A 27,230-nucleotide genomic window follows, 5' to 3' on the forward strand; every position below is an offset into this window, starting at 1 on the left:
GTCTGATCGCAAATAGACGCCGCCGAAATGGGATTTCTCCGAAAAAACTGGAGTAACTTTAATCGGCAGAGGGCGTACCATGGAGATGATGTAATTTCTCCAAATCGAGTCGGTACTTTTTCGCATTGAGCCGCTACAGCTCCGGTCATATATGCAGACGATTAGAATGTCAGACGGAAAATTCAAAAGATCAATTCTTTAAACGATACCAAGCCGCAGGAAAGGGAGGGGTAGACCAAGAAGAGATGGCCAGATAATATCTATAGTCTCAAATGGTCACGCTTGAGAATTCAACCTGAAAATGTATTAGCAGTTGCTTCTGGTAGGACCCTGTGCAAAAGGTACCTGAGGCACCAAATCTCCTCATGACCCTCCCAGGAATAATTAGCAGAGAATATAGTAGATGGATAGGTGTGTACAGAGTGTCTGTACTAAATATTTTTAGGAGGGAAAACTTAGTGAATTGATGAAGAGTCAATGGCGTTGGAGAGCGTAAATATGAATTTTTAGCTGAGAAAAATCCCAAGAAGCAGGCAAAACATCCAGGAATAGAAAACGTCTGAAAGAGATGGCACACCTCATGAAGATCAAATAATGTAGTCAGTAGAGAGAGAGAGAGAGAGAGAAAATGACTGACGAAAGAAGGTGAGAAGAGCAACAGTGGTTTTTTTATTGGAAGAAGAGTAAACACGAATCGAGGCAGCAGAAAGGGTGGACATGTTTGTGCGTATGGGAAGTAAATTGTTGCAGTTGGTAGCAGCCAATCAGCAGTGGCAGATGACAGGAGGAGGGGGAGAAGGAGAGAGAAGTGAGTGATTTAGAAATACAAACCGAAATAATGGGTGCAAGAGTGTATGTGTGAGGGCACGTGTGAGCATGGCTGTGTATATGTGAGTGTATGTGTGTGTATAACATTGTAACATAATTTAAATGACATTCCCGGGTTTTATAAGGGAGTTCCCACTGCAACAACACTTACCACTTTCGAATTTCATCCCTTTATTTGACTTGTTCCACAATTTTCACGTTTTTGTGAGGTCAGAATGCTAAAAGAAAAGGGCAACAGGTAGATTCCATGCTTTTCTCAGTTGAATTTGTGACATAATTTAAACATTTCCAAATGAACATAAAAATAGGTTTATAGCTTTTGTTAATAATTTGGTTTATATAGCGAACATGTATTGATTCCAACTCTAATACATATACATTTCTTTACATCAGAAAGCAAATATTTCTTGTTGTTGCTATGCATTGCACTATTTGGTTCGTAAAATATCGATATTTACTTATATTCTGTAGATTACTCGTTATTTCAACGGAATTTGCAGTGTCAAACATGTTCAAAGATGATATGCAATGATTTAGATGTAACCAGGTGTCCAGGATCAATGGTAAACAGAAATCTTACTTTCTTCCTGTCCATTAAAATATTCCGATAGCCGTCACTCGCAAGACAGTATGACTAGGTAGCTTGTAGTATGCTTTTGCTAATTGTTTTAGGTGCCTGTGTAGACATACAAACACCCTATCGGTCTTCTTATCCATGACTCAATGAGATAACAAGGATGTGACGATTGAAGGGAGAAATGGATGACCATCACTAGGCTGGGACCCATTTTCAGTTGAATAGACTGGAACAAAATGAAATGAACTGCCTTGTTTAAGGGCACAACGTTTAACCCTTTCCAGGAAACGAACACACGAACTTATGAATAACCTTTCTCCGACAATCATGGCTGTCCTTAGAGTAGGATGCATGAATGTATGTGGCCAGAAGTCAGCTTGGGATCAAGATTCCTTGCAGAACGACCTCGGCTCGCTAGACTTAGATCGGATAGTCGGATTCAAGCGTGGCCCTACCACCTCACAGAGATTACAGGGAGCGGATTGAATCAGTTAAGAAGCAAATGACAGTTTTACTTCGTCTGGTGGCCATAGCAAAAGAAGCGGATTAAATCCTCCCTCACAGCAAGTAGTAAAATAAGCGCACCTGGAAATTATGGGTGCGGCTCATATTATTTCAATGGAGTAGGTCCTCAAAACCACCGTCTTATTTTCAAGTTCTTTTAACCATCGTTTCAGTGCTATAAATTCCCACTCCACCAACTTTCCATTGTTCCAAGTTCTTTTTTAAAAAGCCCAAAAATACAGTTCTTAAAATATAAAATAATCAAGGAAAAAGAAGGAAGAGAAAAAAGTCTAAACAAAAAGGAAGGAGAGAAAATTAACAGTTCAATAGAAAGTTTTTCTTTAAATAAAAGATAGATGAAGAGAGAGAGCAACAGTTCAAAACACAGCAAAGGCCACTCGGTACTCCAGGCCACAATTTTAACACAATTGTTAAAGAGTTAATTGCTGAAAAATCATTCCAATTTTCTTCTCATGGGTACTCCTTGACAGGAACAATATTGGTGAAATCTTTTCTAAAAATTCTCACGGAGTTATTCCTGGACAAACGCTATTCCCAAACAAAATTTTGCGGCAGGATACGCCCACCAAAACAATAATTTTCACAGTTAAGTGAAAAAATATTCACTCAGCTACAGGTAGACTAGAATCCAGCGAGGACTTCTTGTTTGTAAAAAATAATTGCGGCAGACAACAGGCCCCCACTAGACCCCCCCAAAAGTCTTACCTTACAGCTGAGTTTCAAAAATCTTCAATTTAAGACGGCTTCAAAAACACGTCTTTACTGCTTCAGTATCAAACACAACTCTGATTCGCACGTGCTCACTGAGGTAAGCAAGCAACTTACCACACAGCCACTCCTACGCCTTACCACACAGCCACTCCTACGCCTTACCACACAGCCACTCCTACGCCTTACCACACAGCCACTCCTACGCCTTACCACACAGCCACTCCTACGCCTTACCACACAGCCACTCCTATACTGTTATCTTTCAACACTTTGACGACTTGGTTTCGTTTTAATTTGCTGCTTTGGGATAATTCTTAAGCAATGATTAACCTTTCTTACATGGTAAACATCCCCAGTGTTCTTATTGCTGTTGATGTTGCTGTAGTTAGCAGTAGTCGTACTAGTAAATATTGTGTTTGTAGTATATAATTTTCGTATCTCATATTACAGCCAGTATGCCGGTTCGCATTATCAACGAACGGTGTTACACTGAAGACTGAAAAGTCCTGCAGCACATACAGGAAATGTGTTCAAGCTATGAGAGACAATACCGCTGCATGCGATAAATGGCCCAGTGGGACTACTTGTACTGGCTGTTGCTTCGGAAACTTATGTAACAAGAATGATTTCGTTGGTAAGTGTTTTTCATTGTTTAATATAACACCACTTGGTTTATTGCAAATTGATAGTCAATAAGAATATTGTATAATAGTTGATACATGGGAAGATATTTTGATGTGTGTATACGTGTGTGCATGTGTGTATATATGTGCGTATACACATGCGGCCGTACATACACGCATACAGACTCACATACGCATATATATGTACATATGTGTGCATGTATTGGTCCTTAAATCGTTTTAGGTCCATAATCCACGTGTGCACCTACATTAATGAAATATTTTGATGCCACGTTTTTCCTGAACCACAATGAAATGGAAGTCGGCTGGTATTTACATAAAGGGAACGTAGCTGCATGCATAGAAGGCAACACAATGCAAAAGAGAAAGAAACTGCACTGATACACTTACCTCTGATGACAACATAGCAGAAATGATCAGAGAGACAATAACAACACGAAAACAAAACTACAAAACATGCTGAAGAAGAAATGGAGAGAAAACTTACTCCATAGCTTGATAGAGTCTAAATAAAAGCCAACAATGAGCGAAAAGCTTTGGACTAGAAACTGAAAGACTGATTCTTGCAGATCAAGACTAACGTCTGACTACTAACGACTATAAAAGCAAAATAATGGAAACAGACCCTAAGACCAAATGCAGAATTTGAAGCTAAGATTTCGACGAGATACACTTTTAATCACATAGATGTGTTAATGTCAATCACCACAACATCTCCCCATTTGAGACTGTCTTCCGCTAGAGGGGAATAATTTTTTCACACCACCTCTCCCTTTTAAAGATTTACTTCCCTCGGAAGCTAAAAAATTTTTTTCTTTTTGGGACCACCTCCAACAATTCTGTACGCTTTCTTTTCCTTGTGCGACGATTTCTTGTGAAGCTGGCACATCAAAGATATCGTAGAGAACTTCATTGCCTACTTCCTTCCTTGTATCTCTTTATTTTCAGCTGATTCTTGTGTCCTTTATGTTCCCATTTCACATTGGTCACCACGTACTTCCTTTTACTGATCCGTTTGATTATTTCATCGTCTTCCCAACCTTCTTTTCCATTTATTTACATTCAAAATCTCGATCCATTTTCGGACAATAAACATAACTCCTCATAAGTGACTTCATCCTATAAATTCCTGCATGTCCAGTGTGGAATTCCTTCCTATAACATTCGATTTTTCAGTGAGGCAGGCGTCGCGATGTTCTGTGCACACGTCAGCACATTATCCTATATCAAGTACAAGTTCCAAACTGCGTTACGTCCAGCGACACGTATTTTTTTTGTTTCTTCTCATCTCACGACTTATTCATTTTCAGGATGAATTCGTCCGTCTCAGCCTTAATTTCTATTTCCCCCGATCTGACAGGCAATTCGCGCACAATGTTGTACAATATAATATATATTTCATTTTTGGATGTTTAGCGCCGCTATCACTGTGTCTTGTAGAGGTTCATTGTATTTTGATACTGACCTCGACAAAACATTTAAAAATCGGTGCTACAGGAATATAACATAACATGAGTGGCGTAATGTATTCTACTATAAGGTTTTCTAGAAGAAGTTCAGGGAAAAATATAACATTGGTGTCACTTAGGATTAAATTGTTTAGGATACAATTTCCGGTGTTGTAAGAAAAAAACATTTGGTATTTTCATATATTAGGTATATAATAAAAATATGTGGGGTTTTTTAAGTGTATATCTGATTACGTCAAATGTATTTTTATCTATGTATGAATGTTTTATGTCTGTCTCGTTTATAAACACAGTGATAATATTCTATATCTTTCCATAGGCTGGACCAAATCCTTTGTATTCCATTTGACCTTTAAAAAGTTCAACGACTATAAAATCCCTACTGTGAACATATCAAGAGCTGTGAGTAGATATCTGTTCTCTTTCTCTTGCTTTCCGCACAGTCAAACATACACGTACATGCACACACACACACACACACACACACACAGAAACACACACACGCACCCCCCACACACATATACGCACCCCACCCATATTTATAGAAGATATGCAAAACATCAAATATATAATGAGTTCAATACCTTTTAGTAGATAGTAATATTGATTTTGTTAAATGATAACTATTTTAAAGTTTCCCTTTATCAGTTTAAACACATAAATGGATACATATATAGATAACTGTTAACTACCTATATATATATATATATATATATATATATATATATATATATATATATATTGATATATTGATATATATATATATATTGATATATTGATATATATATATATATATATGTAAACATTTTCAAAATGAGATAAAAATCCAATGTTGGACTCCTCATTAGCATAATCACCGAACCTGGAGCTTAACTATAGTTTGTCCATAGCACTTACTCAGCATTACCTGAAACCTTCGGGTTTTATTGACACCATTACCACTCATTACCCCTCTCTCCATATATATATATATATATATATATATATATATATGTGTGTGTGTGTGTGTGGTGTGTTAGTGTTAACTGCCTATGTAAATGTATACGTATATATATTCATATATATTTATATGCGTATGAACTAATTATTTACATTCTATATATTCTTCGGCGAACTGGACGAGTCGTTAGGACGCCAGCCATGATGCTTCGCGGTATTTCGTCCGTCTTTCCGTTTTGAATTCAAGTCCTAGCGCGGCCGATTCTGCCCTTTATTCTTTCAGAGTCGATAAAGTGAGTACCAGTTAAACAACGCAGTCGATTTAATCGCTTCAAGTACTCATGGGTAAGATTATTACAAAATGTACCCCTCTGCCAAGCTATGTTGAGCCAGTATTGTTACGTAGGCATCAAGCCAGAATGTTCTAAATTTCAAATTCACGGCCTCCACAACAGACCGTAGTTAGTAGAGAATATGCTAAGACCTTCGTTCTGCAGGGGACTGAACATCGGCAATCTAATGCAATCCATATGTTCATAATTTGTATGCATGTAAGTATATATAGACTTTTATACAGACATATAAATATACTGAGACATGAACATGCAGTAGACCGTAGTAAAATAATGCGAATTAATTGTATTTGGGTTTCATGAAATTCAGACAATCAACTCCATTTACTGATAGTAAACTATTACATACTAAAATTTTTTAACTCACTGATTTTTGCTGGTCAATAAAAAGACTGTTCTATCCACTATTTTGTCTTTAAAAGAAGTTCACACAATGAGCGACATCATTTATATATTCCGTGATATAATTTCCGATTCTGGCTGACAGTAAAATCCAACTCCATTATTGGCTGGTCTTGTATTCGCACAAACACTCACGCGCGCGCACAAACACGTACGTACACACACACTCACACGCACACACTCACATATATATGTAGTTATGTAATCACACACGTGTTGTTGGTTATATTTTTCTTTCTAATTTTCCATTTTCTTTACTGATGAAGAACCATGCTCGAAACGTTAAAAACTCTCTTTCCGCCCTTCACCTTTAACAGGTGTCAATCTAATGCATTCCATGTGCATGTCCTCTTTTTGTTTTGTTTTGTTATATATATATATATATATATATATATATATATATATACAAAACTTTAGCCACCTTCAAAGACAGTAACAGTATATCCAAAGTTATCGAGATTTCTATTTGCAAGTCAATATTTATATGTGGAGGCGAAATGGCCCAGTGGTTAGGGCAGCGAACTCGCGGTCGTATGATCGCGGTTTCGATTCCCATACCGAGCGTTGTGAGTGTTTATTGAGCGAAAACACCTTAAAGCTCCACGAGGCTCCGGTATTCTTTCTCTCACTCTCTCTTTTATTGGCCTGCTCGCTTAGCCAGCGGGGTGGCGTCATTCGAAGGCTAAAACAATGCGAACGCATTGTGACCAGTGATGTGTAACAACATCTGATGGTCTGGTCGGTCACGTGATCACGTGATATATATATATATATATATATATATATATATATATATATGTGTGTGTGTGTGTATATATATATACATACATACATGTGTGTGTGTATGGATATGTGTGTACGTATGAGTACATACATATACATATATGTTTGTGTGTGCATGTGCATGTACATATGCATGTTTGTGTGAGTGTGTACGTATGTAGACGCTATGAATGCAATAGGTTTTATGTCTATGTGTTTTGAGAATATGGTTAAATGTATTTTTTATCATTTTTCAGTTCTCTTTTTTTCTACCTATTAGAGTAATTACCCTTTTATTCAACGGTTTTCATAGCATCTATTTCCATTAATAACCGACGAGAATGCATCGTAGCTCTTCGCTCCGGCATTCGAAACTCTGAGTACTATAACGACAACATACTATTTGTTATAAATTTTACATATATAAATAAACCTCCATTTACCTAGTATCGAGGTCTCATTATTTTGTTGTCACATTATTATTGTTTTAAACAAAATATGGTCCACTGTCATCTGCTGAACCGGGGTCATCCCTTGACCCTAGGGTCACAGCAGGTCCTCATCTCATAGAGAGTACACGGCGTAAAATGTGTCCCGAACCTAGCAACACTATTTCCTGAAGTTCTCCCACATTAACACTGCAACGGAGTTTGTTGAGCTGCTTATCAAGCCCTTTTAAATTAGCCCCAACGCTCCAATCACTACTGGTACTGCACATCTCGGTCACTTCCATTTCTAGGTTTTTGTACTTAAATAACTTATTATTATTATTATTATTATTATTATTATTATTATTATTATTATTATTATTATTATTATTATTATTATCATTATTATTATTATTGATTGAGAGAGCAGTGAATGCCATCAAAGTGACACTGGGGTAAAATATACGAAGCCCAGTATACCCATCATGACTACCCTTCTGATAAGGGTACACCAGGCACATGCATCACAACCATCCCACTCAAAAGGTCCCTGATTAAGGGTTGTTTAAGGATGTTGAATGAAACACCTATGTTTCCAGAGGTGAATTATTCAAACCCCAAAGAATCCCTCTCAACACATGGCTATGATGCTCCCCCACTACTTCTGCTCATGATCAGAGATGCACATATTGTCATCCACTAAGGGACATGCTCAACTGGTTAAGGTCAAACAACTGACAAGCAAATCTGTGGTATTGAGCAGAATATTTGCCGTAGCCCATCTTTTATACCAAGACAAAACAATGTACACGATAACACCTCCAATCGGTTCAGATCAGAAGCCATGAGAGCCACTGCCTGGTACTGTATCAGGGCATTTATTGTTATTATTATTATTAGTAGTAGTAGTAGTAGTAGTAGTAGTAGTAGTAGTAGTAGTAGTAGTAGTACTAGTAGTAGTATTATATCATTCATATTCCTATATATATCTGGCTTTTTCAGATGCAGCAAGAGTTATTACACGTGACGGCAATATTCAGAGTTGAATATTGTGGGTGAGCAAGACCTTCTACCATATTTCTTCCAATTTTGTTTTTACACATTCCATTTCATCGTATGTATTGAACTGATACATTCAATGAAATGCTTACGTTTTATCAGTGTTTTATTAGATACGGGGCTAACAAACTCATTTAAAGTTACAGGAAGAGCTATATATATTGACGTGTGTATATACACATATACATTGTTGGCATCCTTTTTGTCTCGGGAGACAATGGAGTTGGGCATAAAGTAGTCTAGTCCGGCTTTTACATTTCATGTCCTGATACATTTCCTGCTGTGGTTGTGTAGTCCTATCCTGGACAAACACTTCCTCTGGCAGGTGCCGCAAATGTAGCGGAGACTGTTCCTGGCTGGTTGTAATGCCATAGTTTCTTGCTGATAGTGATATTGCTGCTGCTACTACAACTGCTGCTGCTGAGGATGATGATAAATATTAGTGGTTGAAAATAAACATATAAAATAAACGTAGGCAAAAGAATGAAAAATCTAATAATAATTTAACACATATACATACATATATGTAATACATACAGTGAAAATTTAAACACATAAGAGGTATCAGTCATACGATTCCTTGCATGCTAGAAGAAACAGCTAAAATCCAAACCACTATTAGGGATTGGTTTGGATTTTAGCTATTCTTTATAGCGTGCAAGGAATCCTGTGACGGATACATTTTATGTGTTTAAATGTACACTGTATTTATATGAATAATATATAGTCTATTGACAACTTTTTTTACACGCGAGGCCACTGGTACTAAAAAATTTCTAAAAGTTTTATTACCCTGATATTATTAATTATATATATATATATATATATATATATATATATATATATATATATATATATATATACTTACATATATATATATATACACACAATATATATATATATATAATATATATATGTAATATAAATTAGAGAAAAAAGCACTATTACGCAATTCAAACAATGATAGACATAAACTAAATCATAAATAATAAATATAATATATATCTAAAACATAACTTGATCACAAAAAGTATAAAAATGAGTAATCAATATATAATAAGTAAAATAACTACGTGCGTTTCATGGCTATAATTAAATTCGAATTACAATTCAATTTAAATTCAATCGAAAACCAATTCAACTTACAAATATAGTCACTTTTCAGATTAATAATAATAGTTAAATAAATAAGCAAATAGAGTTAGGCAATATCTATTAAAAAATAAAATGATTTTTCTTATAGAAGAAACTCCATTAACTAAATTTGAAACTTAAAACATTAGGATCAGTTGCCTACAATACATCTATTATGTTAAATATTTAAGGTAAAAAATAAAATAGATAGAAAAATGTATTTATCTGTGAAGATATAATTTAGCTTAATAAAAACATTAATATACTATAGAATATCTTTAACCTAGTTATACTCTAATATTTAATTACCATACTATTTTACAAAACAATCACTCTTGATACTTTTAGATTTATTTCGCATATAATAATAATACAATAATAAATATATAAAATAAGTATCTAAATTATAATCAACAAATATAATAATTAAAAATCTATATTTTTCTATCAATAAACATATAAACAATAAATAAGTTAGTCCAGTATTACTTACATAAAAATTATAGATTTCTTTCGAAAATATTTATGAAAAAAAAAGAATTGAAAAATTCCAAAGTAAAAACGTATAACTTATCTTTATAAAATACTTATTATTACTATTATTATTACATGTCATAGTACTAGAATATAATAAGACTAGGAATATAATTAGAATCTTATAGTTAAATTAAAACATTTTTACAATCTAGATCCCAAAGTGACTAACTAATATTTTAAAATTTACGTTCAGATGTAATAATTATAAATTAATAATAATTAAATAAATGTACATATCTAAATTATCATTAACATGTGTGTTTGTATGTTTGTGGACGCGCCTGTGTATGTGCGCGCGCGCGTCTGTATGGTCTCTATGTATGTATTGATTTCATTGACTGCTAACAGTCAAATGTGCCTGCGTTTTGGCGTCGTTGTGTAATTGGCATTATTGACACCTGTAATTAACAAATATATAATAAGAGCCATACTAAAGTAAAGAAATTATGCTTTTCACGCATCACTGTTGATATATTGGAATCCATTTTCGATAAATAGAAGTTTGTCTGGTCAGTCGATGGTCAGTTTTATTCAAAAGGTGTAATTTAGATTTCTGGTATTAGGATGTAATTATCTTTAAAACCAATTAGATTGCCATGCCTTACAAAAGCTACGGTACCTGTTGTTTACGCTTATTCTATCTACCTATCTATTACCTATCTATCTATGTATCTCTCTCTCTCTCTTTCTCTATCTATCTATTTATTTATCAATCTAACTGCATATATTTTATTACAGATTAGTCAACACTAAAATAATATATACTATGTACTGTAGTGTACTTAACAAAATATCTAAAGATCAACTGCGGCGCAATATCTCTCGCGTTTTCACCCAATCCCAGGCCTTGAATGACATAGAAGTTCAGCAAGGTCACATGAAATTGATTGATGAAAGTAAGTATCGGGTTTCTTATTGTTTTTATCACCATTATCCTCATAACTACTTTAATCTTCACCGTTTACCATCGTTTTCGGCGTTGTCGTCATTGTCAACCACAGCAAGTGATTTCATACGACATGCACACGCATGCGCGCATACACACATACATACAAGCACATAATAAATTTTATTAAACTTAAACAATATTTTTCAAGCAATGAACAATTTTCATCAAAGCAATGATACAATTTGTCGACTTGGAACTTATTGCCATGTTGCATGATAAACAACAGTACCACCAGCATCGCCACCACGTCTGCCATACACACGCCATCCAGACTTCTGACGCCATCACCATCAATACGTTTAACTTCGCTGCCTTTCTCTCAACCACTGTCTTTCACATCCCTGAGGCCTCGGTGCTTTCTGTCCTTGCTTATTGTCCTTGGTGCTTTCTGAAGGATTCCTGGTAATGTGGTGAAAAGGAAGATAATAGAAGTGCAGTATGTTGACAATTGAATTGTGAGTTGCGATGCAAATCGGTATCAGCTTCGTGGGTCATATGTAAATATAATATTCTTTACAAATTGTTATTTCTGGTGGTATTGACCAAGACTTTTGATTCTTAGTTACATTCTCAAAAAAAGATGAGTTCAAAGTTTCTCCAAAATATGCATTTCTTATCCAGAAAATCAAACTCATCTCAACTTTCTTTTATCAGTATGTACCTTTTTCAATGATTGCTTATATATTTCTGCCATACTCACCCATATTTTGTACATATCTCAGTATAGAAGTAAATATTTATGTCCTGAAATATCACGAAAGTTCATGGTGAACCACTTTCGAGTTAATTGTTTAATAGAGGAGCATAATATTTCGAAAATGTCCGATCTAACATATTTTGAATACTTTTGATAGCGTAAGAGTATCTTGTTCTCCGTATGTGTTTCTAACACTTCATTAACTTTTGTCCTCAAATCAGGTCCCAACCACTTACTTACAGCATCAACTACTGCTGCTACTACTACTGACTTCTCTCATATCCATGTTTTGTTTCTTGCTCAGTGGTTTGTGATGAAAACACAACATCAACTAACAATGGAACTTTCTCCTGGCCAATGACAAAAATAGGAACTACTGCAGAAATCCCATGTCATGCATATGTAGCAACAAGATACTGGTTCGTTTGTATTAATTTATTTCAACGCAAATTTTGAAGTTTTCAACGCCATCCTATTGTGAGAGAATCTTACTTAGTAGAGCAAATAACAGCTTTATAGATTAACAGGATTGAATTAAACGTCCATCGGTTGCAATCTCTTGTCACAACATTTTTTACATTTTATACATTATTTGATATAATTTAGCCTTGTCCTAAATACCTAGATTTGCTTTGTTGCCAATATTATACAAAGCTTTCATTTCATTCGTTTTTATGTTCTGAGTTCAAATTCCGCTAAAGTCGACTTTGCCTTTAATTTTTTCGGGTCGATGAAATAAATACCAATTGAGCACTGGGGTTGGTGTAAACGACTTATCCCTTCCCCTGAAATTGCTGGCCTTGTGCCAAAATTTGAAACCAATATTAGACAAGGCTTTATGGTGCTGAGCTGGCGGAATCGTCACCACGCCGGACAAAATGCTTAGCAGCATTTTTTCCGACTTTACATTCTGAGATCAAATGCCACCAGGGTCGACTTTGTCTGTTACCCTTTCGGGATCGATAAAATAAGTACGCTGGGGTCTATGTAATCGAACTACCCCCGCCCAAAATATCTGGCCTTATGCCAAAATTTGAAATCAGTATTATACAAAGATTTAAAGATTCTTCTAAAAATTTCACAAAATAATTGTAGAAAAGAAAGCACATACCTAGATACAGCCAATAGAATCTATCGGTGATTCTGTTGGTTTCAGGCTAATATTATTTATTCCATTTTATGATTACTGTAGAGCTATATATCTTGCTAGTACATGATGGTCATCCTGGGATTTCACTCGTCACAGACTATGTAACACTGTCTCTCTTCTTTCATTTCTACCACGTCATTCCACAGGTTAAGCATCTAAATCGTCCCTCCCAGAGGCTGAGCTTTATTAGTTTTAAGACAAACCCAACAGGTGGAATTACTCAAATCTGAGCATATGTAGGAAAATATACGTAAATCCATTGTTGTCGCTACTGATGACGAAATATGAACAAGTAATTTCCCCACTCAACTTGAACTAACATCCCGGTTCTTTAATATTGCATCACCTACACCGTTCCAACTAATCTTGTATTGAATAATCATAAAAGCAACAAATTAGTGTAAATACAAGCAGAGGCAGGAATATTGTGTTTATATCTGAACTCTAGTTAGAAAATATTTGACATTAGTTTTGAGGATAGGGATCAGGTGTAAATAATAGATTTATTCCCTAAATGCATTACACCATTTATCCTTCTTTCACTAAATTATGAGTTCAAATCCCGACCAGATCGAAGGTTTCTTATATTCCTCTGAGACTGATGAAATTCTCCTAAGAATGAATAAACTCGACTGACAATATTTAACATTTATTTTTTCAGTTCTTCCAGAACAGTGGGGCATCCAGAAATGGCATCAAGTCAAAACATGTCATCACAAAAGTGTTCACCGTATAATGGTATCTGGAAAGAACCAGACATGTCTCAATGTTACAATACAGAGTGGATCACTCGACGACTGAAGGACATCGCAAGAAAAAATATTGATAAAGGTAAGCGAGAAAGTGTTTTTGAAGGACTTTTAAACTAGAAGAAGTAGCAAAATAGCAGAAGAGGTATATGTTTGTGAGTTGTTTCTGTCTATTTCACTACCTCCATTCTGTGGGGGCGGTGGGTATTCGTAATTAAGATGAACAACCAAAATGTAATGTACCGTATCCTCCCTTTTGACTTCTAAAGCAATGTATCCATCTCGTCCAACAGCAAATCATTTGACTCACTTATGGAAAGGTTATGACAGAATTCATAACTTAGATGAGTTGATTTTTTATATCATTATTGCGCTAAAACTATATCTTCCTTAACTTTCTGCAGAGAGGCTGAGTAGTTAGAGGAGCAGAAAAACTACATATATCTTCGTATACATTACGTTGAATTCGTGGGTATGGAATATTCTAATCTTCAATGAAGCAGTTTACATAGCTGTTTGTCACAGAATATGAGCAATTTATGTCTCTCAAATGTTATTATGGCACTCTGAAATGGAAGAGATTTTTCATGTGTATGCAGTATGTGATTATTTCAATTTCTCATTAGGCCTTTATGAAAACTTAGCAATATTAATTCTTAAATTATGCGGTGAGCTGGTAGGATCTTTAGCACGCCGGGCGAAATGCTTGGCGGTATTTCAGCTGCCGCTACGTTCTGAGTTCAAATTCCGCCGAGGTCGACTTTGCCTTTCATCCTTTCGGGGTCGATTTAAAAAGTACCAATTACGCACTGTGTTCGATATAATCGACTTAATCCGTTTGTCTGTCCTTGTTTGTCCCTCCTGTGTTTAGTCCGTTGTGGGTAGTAAAAAAATAGGTATTTCAGCTGTCTTTATATTCTGAGTTAAAATTCCGACAAGGTTGACTTTACCATTCATCCTTTTTGTGTCGATAAGATAAAAGCTAGCTGAGCACCTGGGGTCAATGAAATCACCTTAGCCCCTTCATCGTAACTGCTGGTCATTTCGTAGGTAATAATGACTGTTTATGATGGCTGGTGTGTCACATCTCTTTGGTTGTCAGTGACATCATATACAGCCCCCACAATCACTACCATCACCAAATGTCTGTGTTACTCAACTATTATAAAGGGCCCCATAGTACTGCGTAGCTCCTCCAGTGTTCCAGTTTATGCTACAGAGCAGGAGATACTAAGGATGTATAACAATGAGTATACAACTGATAAACTGAACGCATTTAGCAATATTTGTGCTATTTGGAGGCCGAGTTGTTAATTAAATTCCGATGATTCATTAATTGTTATATGACACTTAATTTGCATCTAATATCTGAAATTGAAGCGACTGTAATTCTCTTAAATTTCATATATTTTCCATTACAGGAAATATCAACAATATTTCGAAAGAGATCTTAGATATATCGCAAAAGTCAGTGTATTTCAAAGAAGAACATATTGTCTTGACTGTAGAAATTCTTGAGAAAATGGTGCCGCTGATATCGAAAGTCTACGCAAATATAACAGTGAGCAATGTACTCCGTTGTATCAACAATTTGATAAACATACCAGAGGAGGTTTTGGCTGGGGCAGAAGAAGAGAAGAGAAGTGCCAACAGGTAATATACAAATCACTTTTGATAGTAGTAGTAGTAGTAGTAGTAGTAGTAGTAGTAGTAGTAGTAGTAGTAGTAGTAGTAGTAGTAGTAGTAGTAGTAGTAGTAGTAGTAGTAGTAAAAGAAAAAGAAGAAACAATGGAAATTGCTGCAAGGAACATATTCGCAGCTGCATAAATAATAAAAGCTGTTGCACCAACGCTAACATAACAACAACAGAAATAAAAGAAGCAACAGTAGCATACAAACATTTGTTAATCAAAATAATTAGTGTAATTACACCTAAAGCTAATTACGTATTCGAAACACATTGTTAATGGAAAGTCGTTTTCTTGATTTTCTCACAGATTGATGGATCTTATACAAGAAATCCCAGAAAAGATTCCACTGGAGGAGCAGCAAGTCACAGTTTTATATTCTAATCTTGGTATTGGTGTTTCCAAAGTGAATCCGGACACATTCGATGGTCTTTTCTATGGTGTTTCCTATGGAACTAATGATGCAAAAGAAAAAGCAATGGTACCAAAAGTTCTCATGATTACTCTCTTGTTAACCGTTTGTTCTAAACACCCAAATTGGTAAAATACATTAGAATGGAATATAATTAACTGTATTGTCATATAAAATAGTTATTGCACTTATATTATGTGATACGGCTTAAAGTTCACATGCAAAAGACAAGACGTCTATTAATCTATCCATCTATCTATCGATCGATCGATATAACTGTCTACGAGGAGGTGCGAAAAATTTCCTTGGTTGTAGGGAATCGCGAAAGGCCTGGTTGGAAGCCCAGCCTTCCGGGTACTTTTACAAGGTTTGAAAAAATAGACCCACAGCAATAAGTGCGTGAATTTGATAGGGGAATATGTCGAATAGAATCATGTCCTGTATTCTCTTTTACTCAAAGCCAAGGACTTTTCAGCCACCACCATCTGTATAATATATATATATATATATATATATATATATATAAGAAGTAATTAAAATTCAGTTGAATTGGGTGCTTAAGTTGAAGCACCATGTCAGTTCAGTATTATCCGCACAGCTCGAAGTGAGGTGAATAAAATCAAAATAAGCAACAGGATGTTAAGTAGCTGTGCAGTACGACTCTAAAACTACAATTTTGGAGTGACATGGAACAGGTGGTGGTCATAGGCTTGTAATTCATTTCCAATTAATCTATATTCTTATCATCAACAAAACATTTAAGACTACAAGACTGCGTTTATTGAGAATAAAGAGCAATGTGAGTTGACAGCTCATAGCGGGCTGCTGGTCATAAATTTCACACTTTGTTCTTCTCTGAGATATTCTTGCTGCAATAGTGGCAATGTGAAACTCTTTCATCCTCTAACTATGATAAAATATTTACGAAAAAATATTATTAATATATCTTGTCTGTTAAAAATCCATATTTCTTGCAGCTGAAGATAGCGCTGTATTTAAATTGAACTTAAGTACCTAATTTACGGATTGCATTACTCAAGTAAATGGAGCTACCTGAAACGGGCATACTGCACTACTACTCGACGTCCTGTTACTTATATATAACTATATATATATATATATATATATATATATATATATATATATATATATATATATATTTATATTTATTATTTTTATATATATATATATATATATATATATATATACATATATATATGTATGTATATGTATATATCATCCCAGATTAAATAGATGAGCAACATAACAAGATAATTAGAACTTACATTAATACTAATGATTGCATTATTTTTTTGATTATTTGCTTCATCAAATAAGTATAAAAAGTTTGTGCTTATTTCAGCTATATACATCATTATGTGTAATTCTGTGTAGCTAAGGGATTGTACGTATGTATTTGGTTGTATCTATGTGTGCTTGGTACAAAACGTTTCAGGAATGAATAGAAAATTATGTCATTGGATGAAAAGAATGAGATAAACAGAGTTTTGTACAGAATACTTCTGTTTCATGTCACTGCGATCCTGAGAACGAGATGGTGATTGAGACAAAGTAGAAAATTATTGAAAAGACCGATAATTAGTTGACCGACGTAGAAACCCCAATGGTTGCTTGTGTATGAGATAATGGCAGTGTATGATACTGGTAGTTTTAGATATTATGTTACTTGCAATGTTGTAGTCGTGTAGTGGTTGTGAAAGAAGAGGTTACAATAATAGTAGCAGTAGCAACTGTAGTAGTGTTATTTATTCTTTATTGATTTCAATTTATCTTTCTTTTTCTCCACCAGATAAACCCCTCACCAAATCCCGACCAACAAGAAGCAGATGCGAAGCTAATGGCATCTATTTCATTACCAAGGAGTTTATTAAAACATCTGAAAGACGAAGAAAGGTCATCCGTTTCGCGGATAACTTTTTTCTCCATGCGGGACGATAAGCTATATAGGGTATGGAACAAAAACGGACATTTTGCATCTTCTTGTTGACAGGAGAATGTTTGGATACATTGAGGCTCTTTTTGATAATAATAGAAACAATACTAATATAACATAACTGCCAATGTTTACGTGTGTGTACACATTTCTATATCAGAGTATGTGCGTGTGTGTGTGAACCACTTATTACGCATATCCAAAATCAGGAGGGCACTTGTTTAGAGTTTTGTTTCGGGTAGACTTCTCTTAAGGAACTTAGTGAATTAAAAACACAGAAATACCATCAGTGAATCATCAGACACCGGTGTTCCAGCTTCCTTGGTCCGCTACCGAGTGAGGAATACTCCAGACATGTATATCATCATTATTTTAAGGAACAATTTCCCATGCTTGCATGGGTCAGACAGAATTCATTGAACCAGATTTACTACAACCAGATGCCGTCCCCTGACACCAAATCTCACCTGTTTTAAACAAGGCAATCTTTTCTCATGACAGAACAGGTTTTCAAGAAGAAAAAAAGAACCCCGCTTGTATGACGGTGATGCATCTTTTTCTTGTTTTTGTCACTGGACTGCGGCCATGCTGGAGCACTGCGTTGAATGGTTTAGTTAAACGAATCGACCGCGGTACTAACATTTTTGAAGCGTGATACTTATTCTAGCAAAATATTTTGCCGAAATGCTAGGTCACGGGAATGTAAACAAACTAACACAGGCTGTCAAACGCTGGTGGGGTCAAGCAAAAACACATATACATTTACAAACATAGAAATAATACATGCATGAGTATGTGCGTGTATGTGTGTGTGTGTGCGTCTGTATCTGTATGTCTGTGTGTGTGTACATGACAGTTTTCATTCAGTTTCCATTTATCAAATCGATTCTCAATGACTCTCGTGCCACCACCATCACTTCCACCATCTTGATCCACTTCTCTCTCTCTCTCTCTCTCTCTCTCTCTCTCTCATCTCCCCAACACTCCATTCTGATGACATTAACTATCAACCTCACCACCTTTGTTCATCACTTAAACACTCAACCTCTTGCCTCATCTTTACCACCTGTCTTTACACTCTCTTTACCCACAGGCTTCTTTCCCCGTGTTCCACCGCCTGGATACCCTCATATACTTACCTTCTTGTACCTTGATGATGCATCTAGACACCTCGTTACCGACGTCTACATCCTACTTTCACTTACTGATACCTACACACATACAGAGCGTGGTAGTCCTGCATCTCCTCTCTTCTCAGACACCTCTGCTTGTCCCTCCATCATAATTTAACCTTCAGCAACTGGCATAAAGCCAGCCACTCCTATTTTCTCAAATATATTTTCAGTATAGTATAAACCCGAGCATACCAAATCCTTCTGAGTGGATACTTTAAACGCAAACTGGATGAAGGCCGTAGAATCCAAAGTCCGACACCATGGCTGCTGCTCATTGCTCTGTGAGCACTGTAAAGGCTGTGACATGGACAGCAGCAACGGACACTGCAAGGAAGCGACCAGCAAGAAGGGATACACTAAGCATTCTATCTGCCCATGCGAACGCCGGAAATTCCTCTCCACATATTTGAACAGGACCTTTGGCTCAATTCATAAGGCTAAAGACTGGTGAGGGTTGCCACTGAAAGGCCATATGTGTGAGAGCAGCATATGGCCCCTGGCCATACTGCCAGAGAGAGTCAGAAGCTGTTGTTGGAAAATTTCTACAATTCCTAATCACCCTAATTTCTGACCTCCTAATCACCCTAATTGCCATCGCATGGATTAATAAATGAGAGGCGCGTTAGGAACGACACCGATTTGTCTACCTGTAATAGCAAGGCTGATCTAGTGGTCAGGATCAAGGAGATTTTCATAAACATTTCCAGAACCCCCTGAAAAACGCCTGCGCCAGGTTCTGGAGATGTCTCGGGGTCACTTTTATCTTTGTAAAAGATTTCGTATTTTCTTCTCCTTTCATGTAAAATTTCTGATTTTGCCAAAGCACCATATATATATATATATATATATATATGTTTCTTTATTAGCCACACAGGGCTGCACACAGATATAAATAGATGAGTGTATTTTTACCTTGTTAACAATTAACACGGAAAAATAAATAAATAGTTATCAGGGCAGCAAAAATCTCACAAGTAAAGATGTTGTAACTCCTTGTTTATAAAGGTAGAAACTTCGTGTTTACGTTGAATATTAATATCCCTACTCTTTCTGTTAGCTACTTATGACGTTATATCATATAACGTTTTTTTAAACAATATTAATAGCGTTCTGTCAATCGCTATACAAATCCATCATTTTTTGCTAAAATGTCGTATTGACGAGTTTCGTTTTTTTCACTTTCCCGAAGAGAAGATTGCATTGTTTATACCATTTATTCTTTTGAATAGTATTAGTGGAATTTTCGAAACATGTGTCGAAAGTAAAAATATTTGTTTACACCTGCGTTAACTCCATTTTTTATTCCTATATATATATATATATTTTTTACAAATATATACCTACTCGTATACGAGCTAATCCTATTATAAATATATATATATATATATATATATATAGATATATATATATATATATATATATATATATATATATATATATATATATATATATATATATATATATATATATAGTTTTTGTATTTGGTTTGCAAGAAATTGTGTGTTGAAGCAAATTTTGTCGAATGTCGTCTCATACATACACGCACACGCACACACACACACACACACACCATCTACACTCACAAACAGATTTCAGAACAATTTATTAATCGGAGTCTGTGTGAGAAATCTATTTACTCAAGGTGCTGAGAAGTGAGGTTGAGCGCAGGATTCCTTAATTTCCAAGAGAGTTTCTGAAATACTGGCGGCCCCTAATGTAACCAATTCCGATGTAAAACAATTCCCCCGTCCCTTACAACGCGTACAACCGTCATATATGAATGGGTATAGAATATTTTTGTAATATTTGTTGTATTATTGTCAGGCTTTCAAGGCGGCGAGCTGCCAGAAACGTTAGCACGCCTTCTGCCAACTTTTGAAACCACAATATATTTTATGAAGTTGTGCTTTTGGCTAAAGTAACGAAGTCTAATTACAACAATCCTAACGTTTGATCGTTTCATGCTTTAGCAATGTATTCCATTGAATAAATTAGTTTATGTAATGAATTCACTTTACAGCTAACACAAAACTCTAGTACCAAGCAGAATGCTAGAATCAACAGCCACGTTCTTGCTGCCAGTGTTCCTGACATTCCAATGGGCAACCTTAATGAACCGGTGAATATATCATTCAATTTAATACATCAGGTAATAATTGTCTATTTATTATTGATGCTGTTGCTGTTTATGTTCATGCCATCCCAGACCCAGTAGACCCTTGATGAAACACATCCCATCTCTTTACAACGTCATTTTAGATTTCATTAGATCTTTCTAGAGCTACTCCATTCAATGTCTTTTCTTCCCCTATTATGACGATTCTGTGTAAATTATGAGAAAAGATAGATTTACAAAAACAAGATTAAACGGTCAATTAAACTACGCAAAAGCAATTGCTATGGAGTTCACAATGTCAATACCAACCAAACATTGACGACCATAGTCTGTTTGGTGTTTTGTTAGTCAAACGAGTCACACATTATATTTACATATATTCTAATTACAAAGTAATCTGATTAATTTATAATAATTTAATTCGTTTCAGAATGCCCGCAACCTACAATGTGTTTACTGGGATGAAAGCCCAGGACTGAATCCGCATTGGTCCCCAATAGGCTGTCATATATCCAGACATGAACCTGGAAAGGAAGTGGTTTGTTCCTGTGACTATCTTACAAGTTTTGCCTTACTAGCGGTTGGTAATATTTTGACAAAATATTAATTACCAGTAATTTGGCAGTTGTATGTCTACATTACTGATTTTTAAAGAGTTGCATAACATATCCACAACACTTTGTAATGCAGAGTATCTTGGTAAAGAGTATCATTGTAAAGGGTCACTGTTGTTGTTGTTGTTGTTGTCATTGCTGTTCTTAATAGTTTATACTCTGGATGGTTCCTTTAAGATGTACGAAACTACCATTCTCAATGTAATGCATAGGAATTCCTCCAGTGTTGATGCGAAGGGGATAGGGATCATCAGAATCATCTCTCTTGAATTAAACGTCTTCAGTTGTGTTGAGACATTCTTGCTATTCAGATGTTAAACGTTTGGTCTCTTCACGATTCTGTTACAAGTTCTCTCCTCCTCTGCATGGTCTTTGTTCACCTGAGACTTTCATGTCAATAATACACATGTAACCAGATATCTGTCAGTTAAAAAGCACCTCTCCTCCTATTTACAACAATAAAGCATTCCCCTCTCTATGGTAAATATTTCAGCCTAAAGGAAATGCCGAAGTAAATGAACATGCTAGTTCCCTCTACACCAGTTCCGGCATCACCTGACAACACAAAGTCGTTGATTAGTCCATAAGTAAATAAGATTAAATAGTCAGGACATTGATGCTGTTTCTGTTAGTGTCGGCGTTGCCTGGGACATTATCAATGCAGCATACAATAGTTCTCATCTACACCAGTCTTATACACACTCGTTACATGAGTGTTAACTAACATATAAGAGAGGAGGTGAAGGAAGAGCTAAACTCTTGTTTGTTTCTCTTGTAGGATATCTACCAGAATGAAGGCGAGACAGAAAATGCCTTTTCTATCACATCTAACATTGGCTCTGGAATATCACTTGCCTTTCTCATTCTTACAATAATAATTCATGTTTGTTTCAGGTAAGTATTTCAATTTCTATTTTCTTTTATAAACTGTTCAAATACAGAGAAACAACATCTGTCAGTTCGTGGGGTTTTCACAGGCTGATCAGATCGATGCAGGTCGAGGAAAGAGTTCCAGAATATTGTCACTTTGATGAAGAGTAACTCGATAAATATTATAGAGTAGAATTTTTAAGTGACACACTGTAATGATGACACGAGATAAAGGAGTGGGGCGGAATAATCTATCTCGAGTGTTCAAGTAGAATTAATTTATAGCTTTGCAATTCAGAAAAAGTAGAGGAAAAGAGTAGTGGCAGAAGTGACTCCGTCTCTTCTTCTTCTTCTTCTTCTTCTTCTTCTACCACCACTCCACCAATTATAAAATCATGTTCACGCGCTTGATTCGCAATTTGTGCAATCTTTCTCGTATATTCTGACTAATTTTCCTTTGTACTCTTTATTCTTCTAACCCTTCTTACTCGCTCAGTAAACAAACTCAGAGTAACACCAATCGCTCGCCGAGACAATATTAGATTTCATGAAGATATCTGGTATTATGTAGACTAAACTTACCCACATTAATCCCTCTCTTTTAAACAAAACACAAAAGTGGCTCACCCCCTATGTGGTCATTTAGTATGCTAGAAAGAGCATGTATCCAGAGTCTGTAGCATAACAAATGGCCGTTTCAACAAATTCACATCTCATAATTTTATTTTTTATTTTGAATTAAGCCAGAATCTCTGAAAAATTTCCTTTTTTGAAAAACATACACATTTAATAAATTCCAGAAGGAAAAAGGTGGAATAGGCCTCAAAAATTATTTTTCGAACATAATTGTATTGAACATCATGAAAACGATTTCCAATATAATCGCAATCGACGTCATCTGAAATTTATTTGATGAAAATTTTATTAAAAAGTATCAGAGTTGTTCATTGGAAAGGGTTTTGTGGTGTGAATGAAGGCAGCGAGCTGGCAGAATCGTTAGCACGCCGGGCGAAATGCGTAGCCGTATTTCGTCTGCCCTTACGTTCAGAGTTCAAATTCAGCCGAGGTCGACTTTGCCTTTCATCCTTTCGGAGTCGATAAATTAAGTACCAGTTACGCACTGGGATCGATGTAATCGACTTAATCCGTGTATCTGTCCTTGTTTGTCTTCTCTGTGTTTAGCCCCTTGGAGGGAGGAGAGATGTGTATAATTAGAAAGAGAAGATCGGTCAAATTTAAAACAGGAAAAGAAAATGAGAGGAAGAAAGACGGAAAAAAGAAGAAAAAAGAAATAATATACTCTCGCTCATTTGGGGGTATATGTACATACCCAGATAGGGATGTGTGTGAGAATGTGTGTATGTGTGACAAATGAATACTAAATGTCAGATTAAGAAATCCACATGTGTAGCCGTCCATGATGAACAAATCTGAAATACGACTAAGTTGAGGACCAATCTCACTAAAGTGCCACATTGTACCATATACTATCATTAATAACAGACCGACAAACACTCCCCCACGGCAAACATCATGGGTTTTTCAGCCGCTAAATTCAAACCACGACAAAAGAGGAGATGGCCTTGAAGTCAACGATTTAAAAGTAACGGAGACAACACTCTTATATCGCCCGAGGAAACACAAATATATCTTATTATGCAAATAAACAGTTGCATAATCAAATACCTGTATTCTTGGAGAAATAGTTTGCGTCGAAACAATTGTAGGGAATAATATAATGAAATCTGAAAGGTTGGATATTCCACTCCTCGTGGCAAGTTTTCTGTACCCCTTATACAATTTCTATATTCTTTAAGTCTTGCCGACGCAGAGCTGCTAAATTATAGCCTGACTATACAGATAAAATATTTATTGATTATAAGATATCCTTTATTTTCTAACTGTGCCAGCCACCAATACACACAGTTGTAGTTTATTATTTATGCTTTGAGTGATTTTTTTAGAGTTTGTTTCAATAAATGAAATACTATTTGCTTTTTTATTATTTCAGAAATCCATGGGATTTAATGAGTTCAAAGGTTTTAGTAAGCCTGTGCTCTTCTTTGGCTGTCACTAATTTTATCTTCCTTGTCGGGATGCAATCATACGTACAAACAATGGCTGGTTGTAAGGTAAGCGAAAAGACTTCGCAGCCATTATATATTTTGTCTTTTATTAAGTGTTATGAACAACAGTCTATTACTTCAAATGCATTTTAACATCTATTAACCTATGTTACAGCTCTTTCCAACATTTTTTCCAGTTTCAAAGAATTTGCAGTCTTCTATTTACCCCAATATTATTATTATTATTATTATTATTATTATTATTATTATTATTATTATTATTATTATTATTATTATTATTATTATTATTATTAATATTATTATTATTAAGGCGGCGAGCTGGAAGAAACATGAGCACGCCGGTCTTTACGTTCTATGTTCAAATTCTTCGTCTTTCATCCGTCTGAGTTTCCGAGTTCGATACTTTAAGTACCAGTGAAACACTGGGGTAGATGTAATCGATTCATCCCCTCTTCCCAAATGTCAGGCCTTGTGTCTTTAGTAGAAAGGATTATTATTATCATTATGAATATTTTACTTCTCAGAGTTGTCGGTCTTACTCGTTCATCTAATTCTGTGAGAACGGACAGTGTTGTGTCGGTAAAAGCACCAAGCGAAATACCTTAAGTTTTGTGTTAAATCTTCAGCAGGAGTCTATTTTGGGCTCCATCCGTTCTGGGTTCGTAAACCTAAGATACCAATGAAGTACTGACATTGAGATAGTTAACCATATACCACCAGAACAATATCTATTGAAGACCATGTAACTCTCTTAGAAATCATTAACCTGTTGTTGCTGTTGTTGTTATTATTATTATTATTATTATTATTATTATTATTATTATTATTATTATTATTATTATTATTATTATTATTATTATTCAGTAGTTTTATTTTTATAGCGTGCTTTCACTTCACTACCGAGTGCAGCTCTGTGTGCCTTGGATATGTGCTGTGATTTGTTGTGATGTTCTGATGGTTATTGTATGGAAGTGTTCTGCGTAGGATGTGTGCAGTGCTTAGTAGTGCAATTTTCTGTATGTTATATGTGTTTGTAAGTCCTGGTGTTTTTGTTATGTATTTGCCTGAATATTTTTTTATCATGCCTAATACACCTACTATGATAGGAATTGTTTCTGTTTTTAGATTCCACATTCTGGTTACCTCCATTTCCAGGTCTTTGTATTTTGAAAGTTTCTCCATTTCTTTTAGAGACACGTTGTCATCTGCCGGTATTGATACATCAATTAGAAAGCATTTTTTTCTTCATGATCTCTGACAACTATATCTGGTCTGTTGGCCTTAATTTCTCTATCTGTGTGTATCGGCATATTCCAAAGTATGGTTGCTTTTTCGTTTTTTGTGACCTTTTCTGGTGTGTGCCTATACCATCTTTTTTCTATTGTTATTCCATAATGTTGGCATAGCTTCCAGTGTATGTAGGTTCCAACTCTGTCATGTCTGTGAATATATTCTTTCTTAGCCAGGACTGGGCAGCCAGAGATAATATGATTTATTGTTTCTTGTCCATCTCCACATATTCTGCAGTTACTTGTAATATTTCTTTTCATTACATGTTTTTGGTAATTTCTGGTGGGGAGGCTTTGGTCTTGTGCTGCAATTAAAAATCCCTCTGTTTCTGCTTTGAGTCCTGAGCTTCTCAACCATTGCTGAGATTTTTCTTTGTCTATTTCTTTTGCATTTAGTTTAGTCCAGTATTTACCGTGAAGGGGTTTTTCTTGCCATCGTTTTATCATGGTTCTTTATCATGTTCTATTTTTAGTTTGGATGTCATTTGTTTTATAGCTTTTGCTGTTTCTTCATCTTCTTCTTCTTTATATTTGTTTATATTTATTATTATTACTATTATTACTATTATTATTATTATTATTATTATTATCATTATTATTATTATTATTATCATTATTATTATTATTATTATTATTGTAGGCAGTGGCTGCCCTCTTACATTACTTCCTTCTGACATCTGTCATGTGGATGACTGTTGAAGCTTTCCATGTCTATCTAAGTGTGGTCGTTGTATTCAAAACATGTCAGACGTGTTTTATGAAGAGTTCTATTTTTTCCTGGGGTATGTATAAAGTCTTTCTGGTTTTCTGTCTAAAAAATTTATATCTTACACACATGTTCTTTTTCTCTCCTTCTCTCTTGCTCTCTTTCTCATTCTCTCTCTCTCTCTCTCTCTGTTTCTTTCTCTCTCTCTGTTACACACACACACACACACAAACTTATTTAAATATTGTATTTGAAATTACTCGATCGGATAAGGTCCAGTCCAATGATTCGAAACCAGTATATTTCTCGGACTTATTCATTTCATTGGTCAAAAGTGTCCAAAGGAAAAGCTAACCGAGACTGGAATTCAAGTCTGGATATTAAACACTATTAACCATGTTTCTTT

The 27,230-nt window shown here is 35.3% G+C and overlaps 1 protein-coding gene across 2 annotated transcripts in view; it reads left to right on the plus strand.

Annotated features, from left to right (window-relative positions):
* Positions 1–27,230, plus strand: part of LOC115225979 (adhesion G-protein coupled receptor G6-like) — a 65,566-nt gene that overhangs the window by 28,751 nt on the left and 9,585 nt on the right. The window contains exons 6-20 of one of the 2 annotated variants that reach the window (XM_036514914.1): positions 1,300–1,391; positions 3,092–3,275; positions 5,074–5,156; positions 8,641–8,693; positions 11,107–11,264; positions 12,319–12,433; positions 13,826–13,995; positions 15,335–15,566; positions 15,911–16,082; positions 17,824–17,982; positions 21,163–21,291; positions 21,689–21,835; positions 22,651–22,766; positions 24,754–24,874; positions 26,759–26,900. In XM_036514914.1, the coding sequence (XP_036370807.1) occupies positions 1,300–1,391; positions 3,092–3,275; positions 5,074–5,156; positions 8,641–8,693; positions 11,107–11,264; positions 12,319–12,433; positions 13,826–13,995; positions 15,335–15,566; positions 15,911–16,082; positions 17,824–17,982; positions 21,163–21,291; positions 21,689–21,835; positions 22,651–22,766; positions 24,754–24,874; positions 26,759–26,900 (2,073 nt within the window). Of the gene's footprint in view, positions 1–1,299; positions 1,392–3,091; positions 3,276–5,073; positions 5,157–8,640; positions 8,694–11,106; positions 11,265–12,318; positions 12,434–13,825; positions 13,996–15,334; positions 15,567–15,910; positions 16,083–17,823; positions 17,983–21,162; positions 21,292–21,688; positions 21,839–22,650; positions 22,767–24,753; positions 24,875–26,758; positions 26,901–27,230 lie in introns of both variants that reach the window. The other variant, XM_029796952.2, reaches the window with a different exon arrangement.

This window comes from Octopus sinensis, linkage group LG29 (genome assembly GCF_006345805.1).
Source record: "Octopus sinensis linkage group LG29, ASM634580v1, whole genome shotgun sequence".
NCBI classification, from domain to species: domain Eukaryota; kingdom Metazoa; phylum Mollusca; class Cephalopoda; order Octopoda; family Octopodidae; genus Octopus; species Octopus sinensis.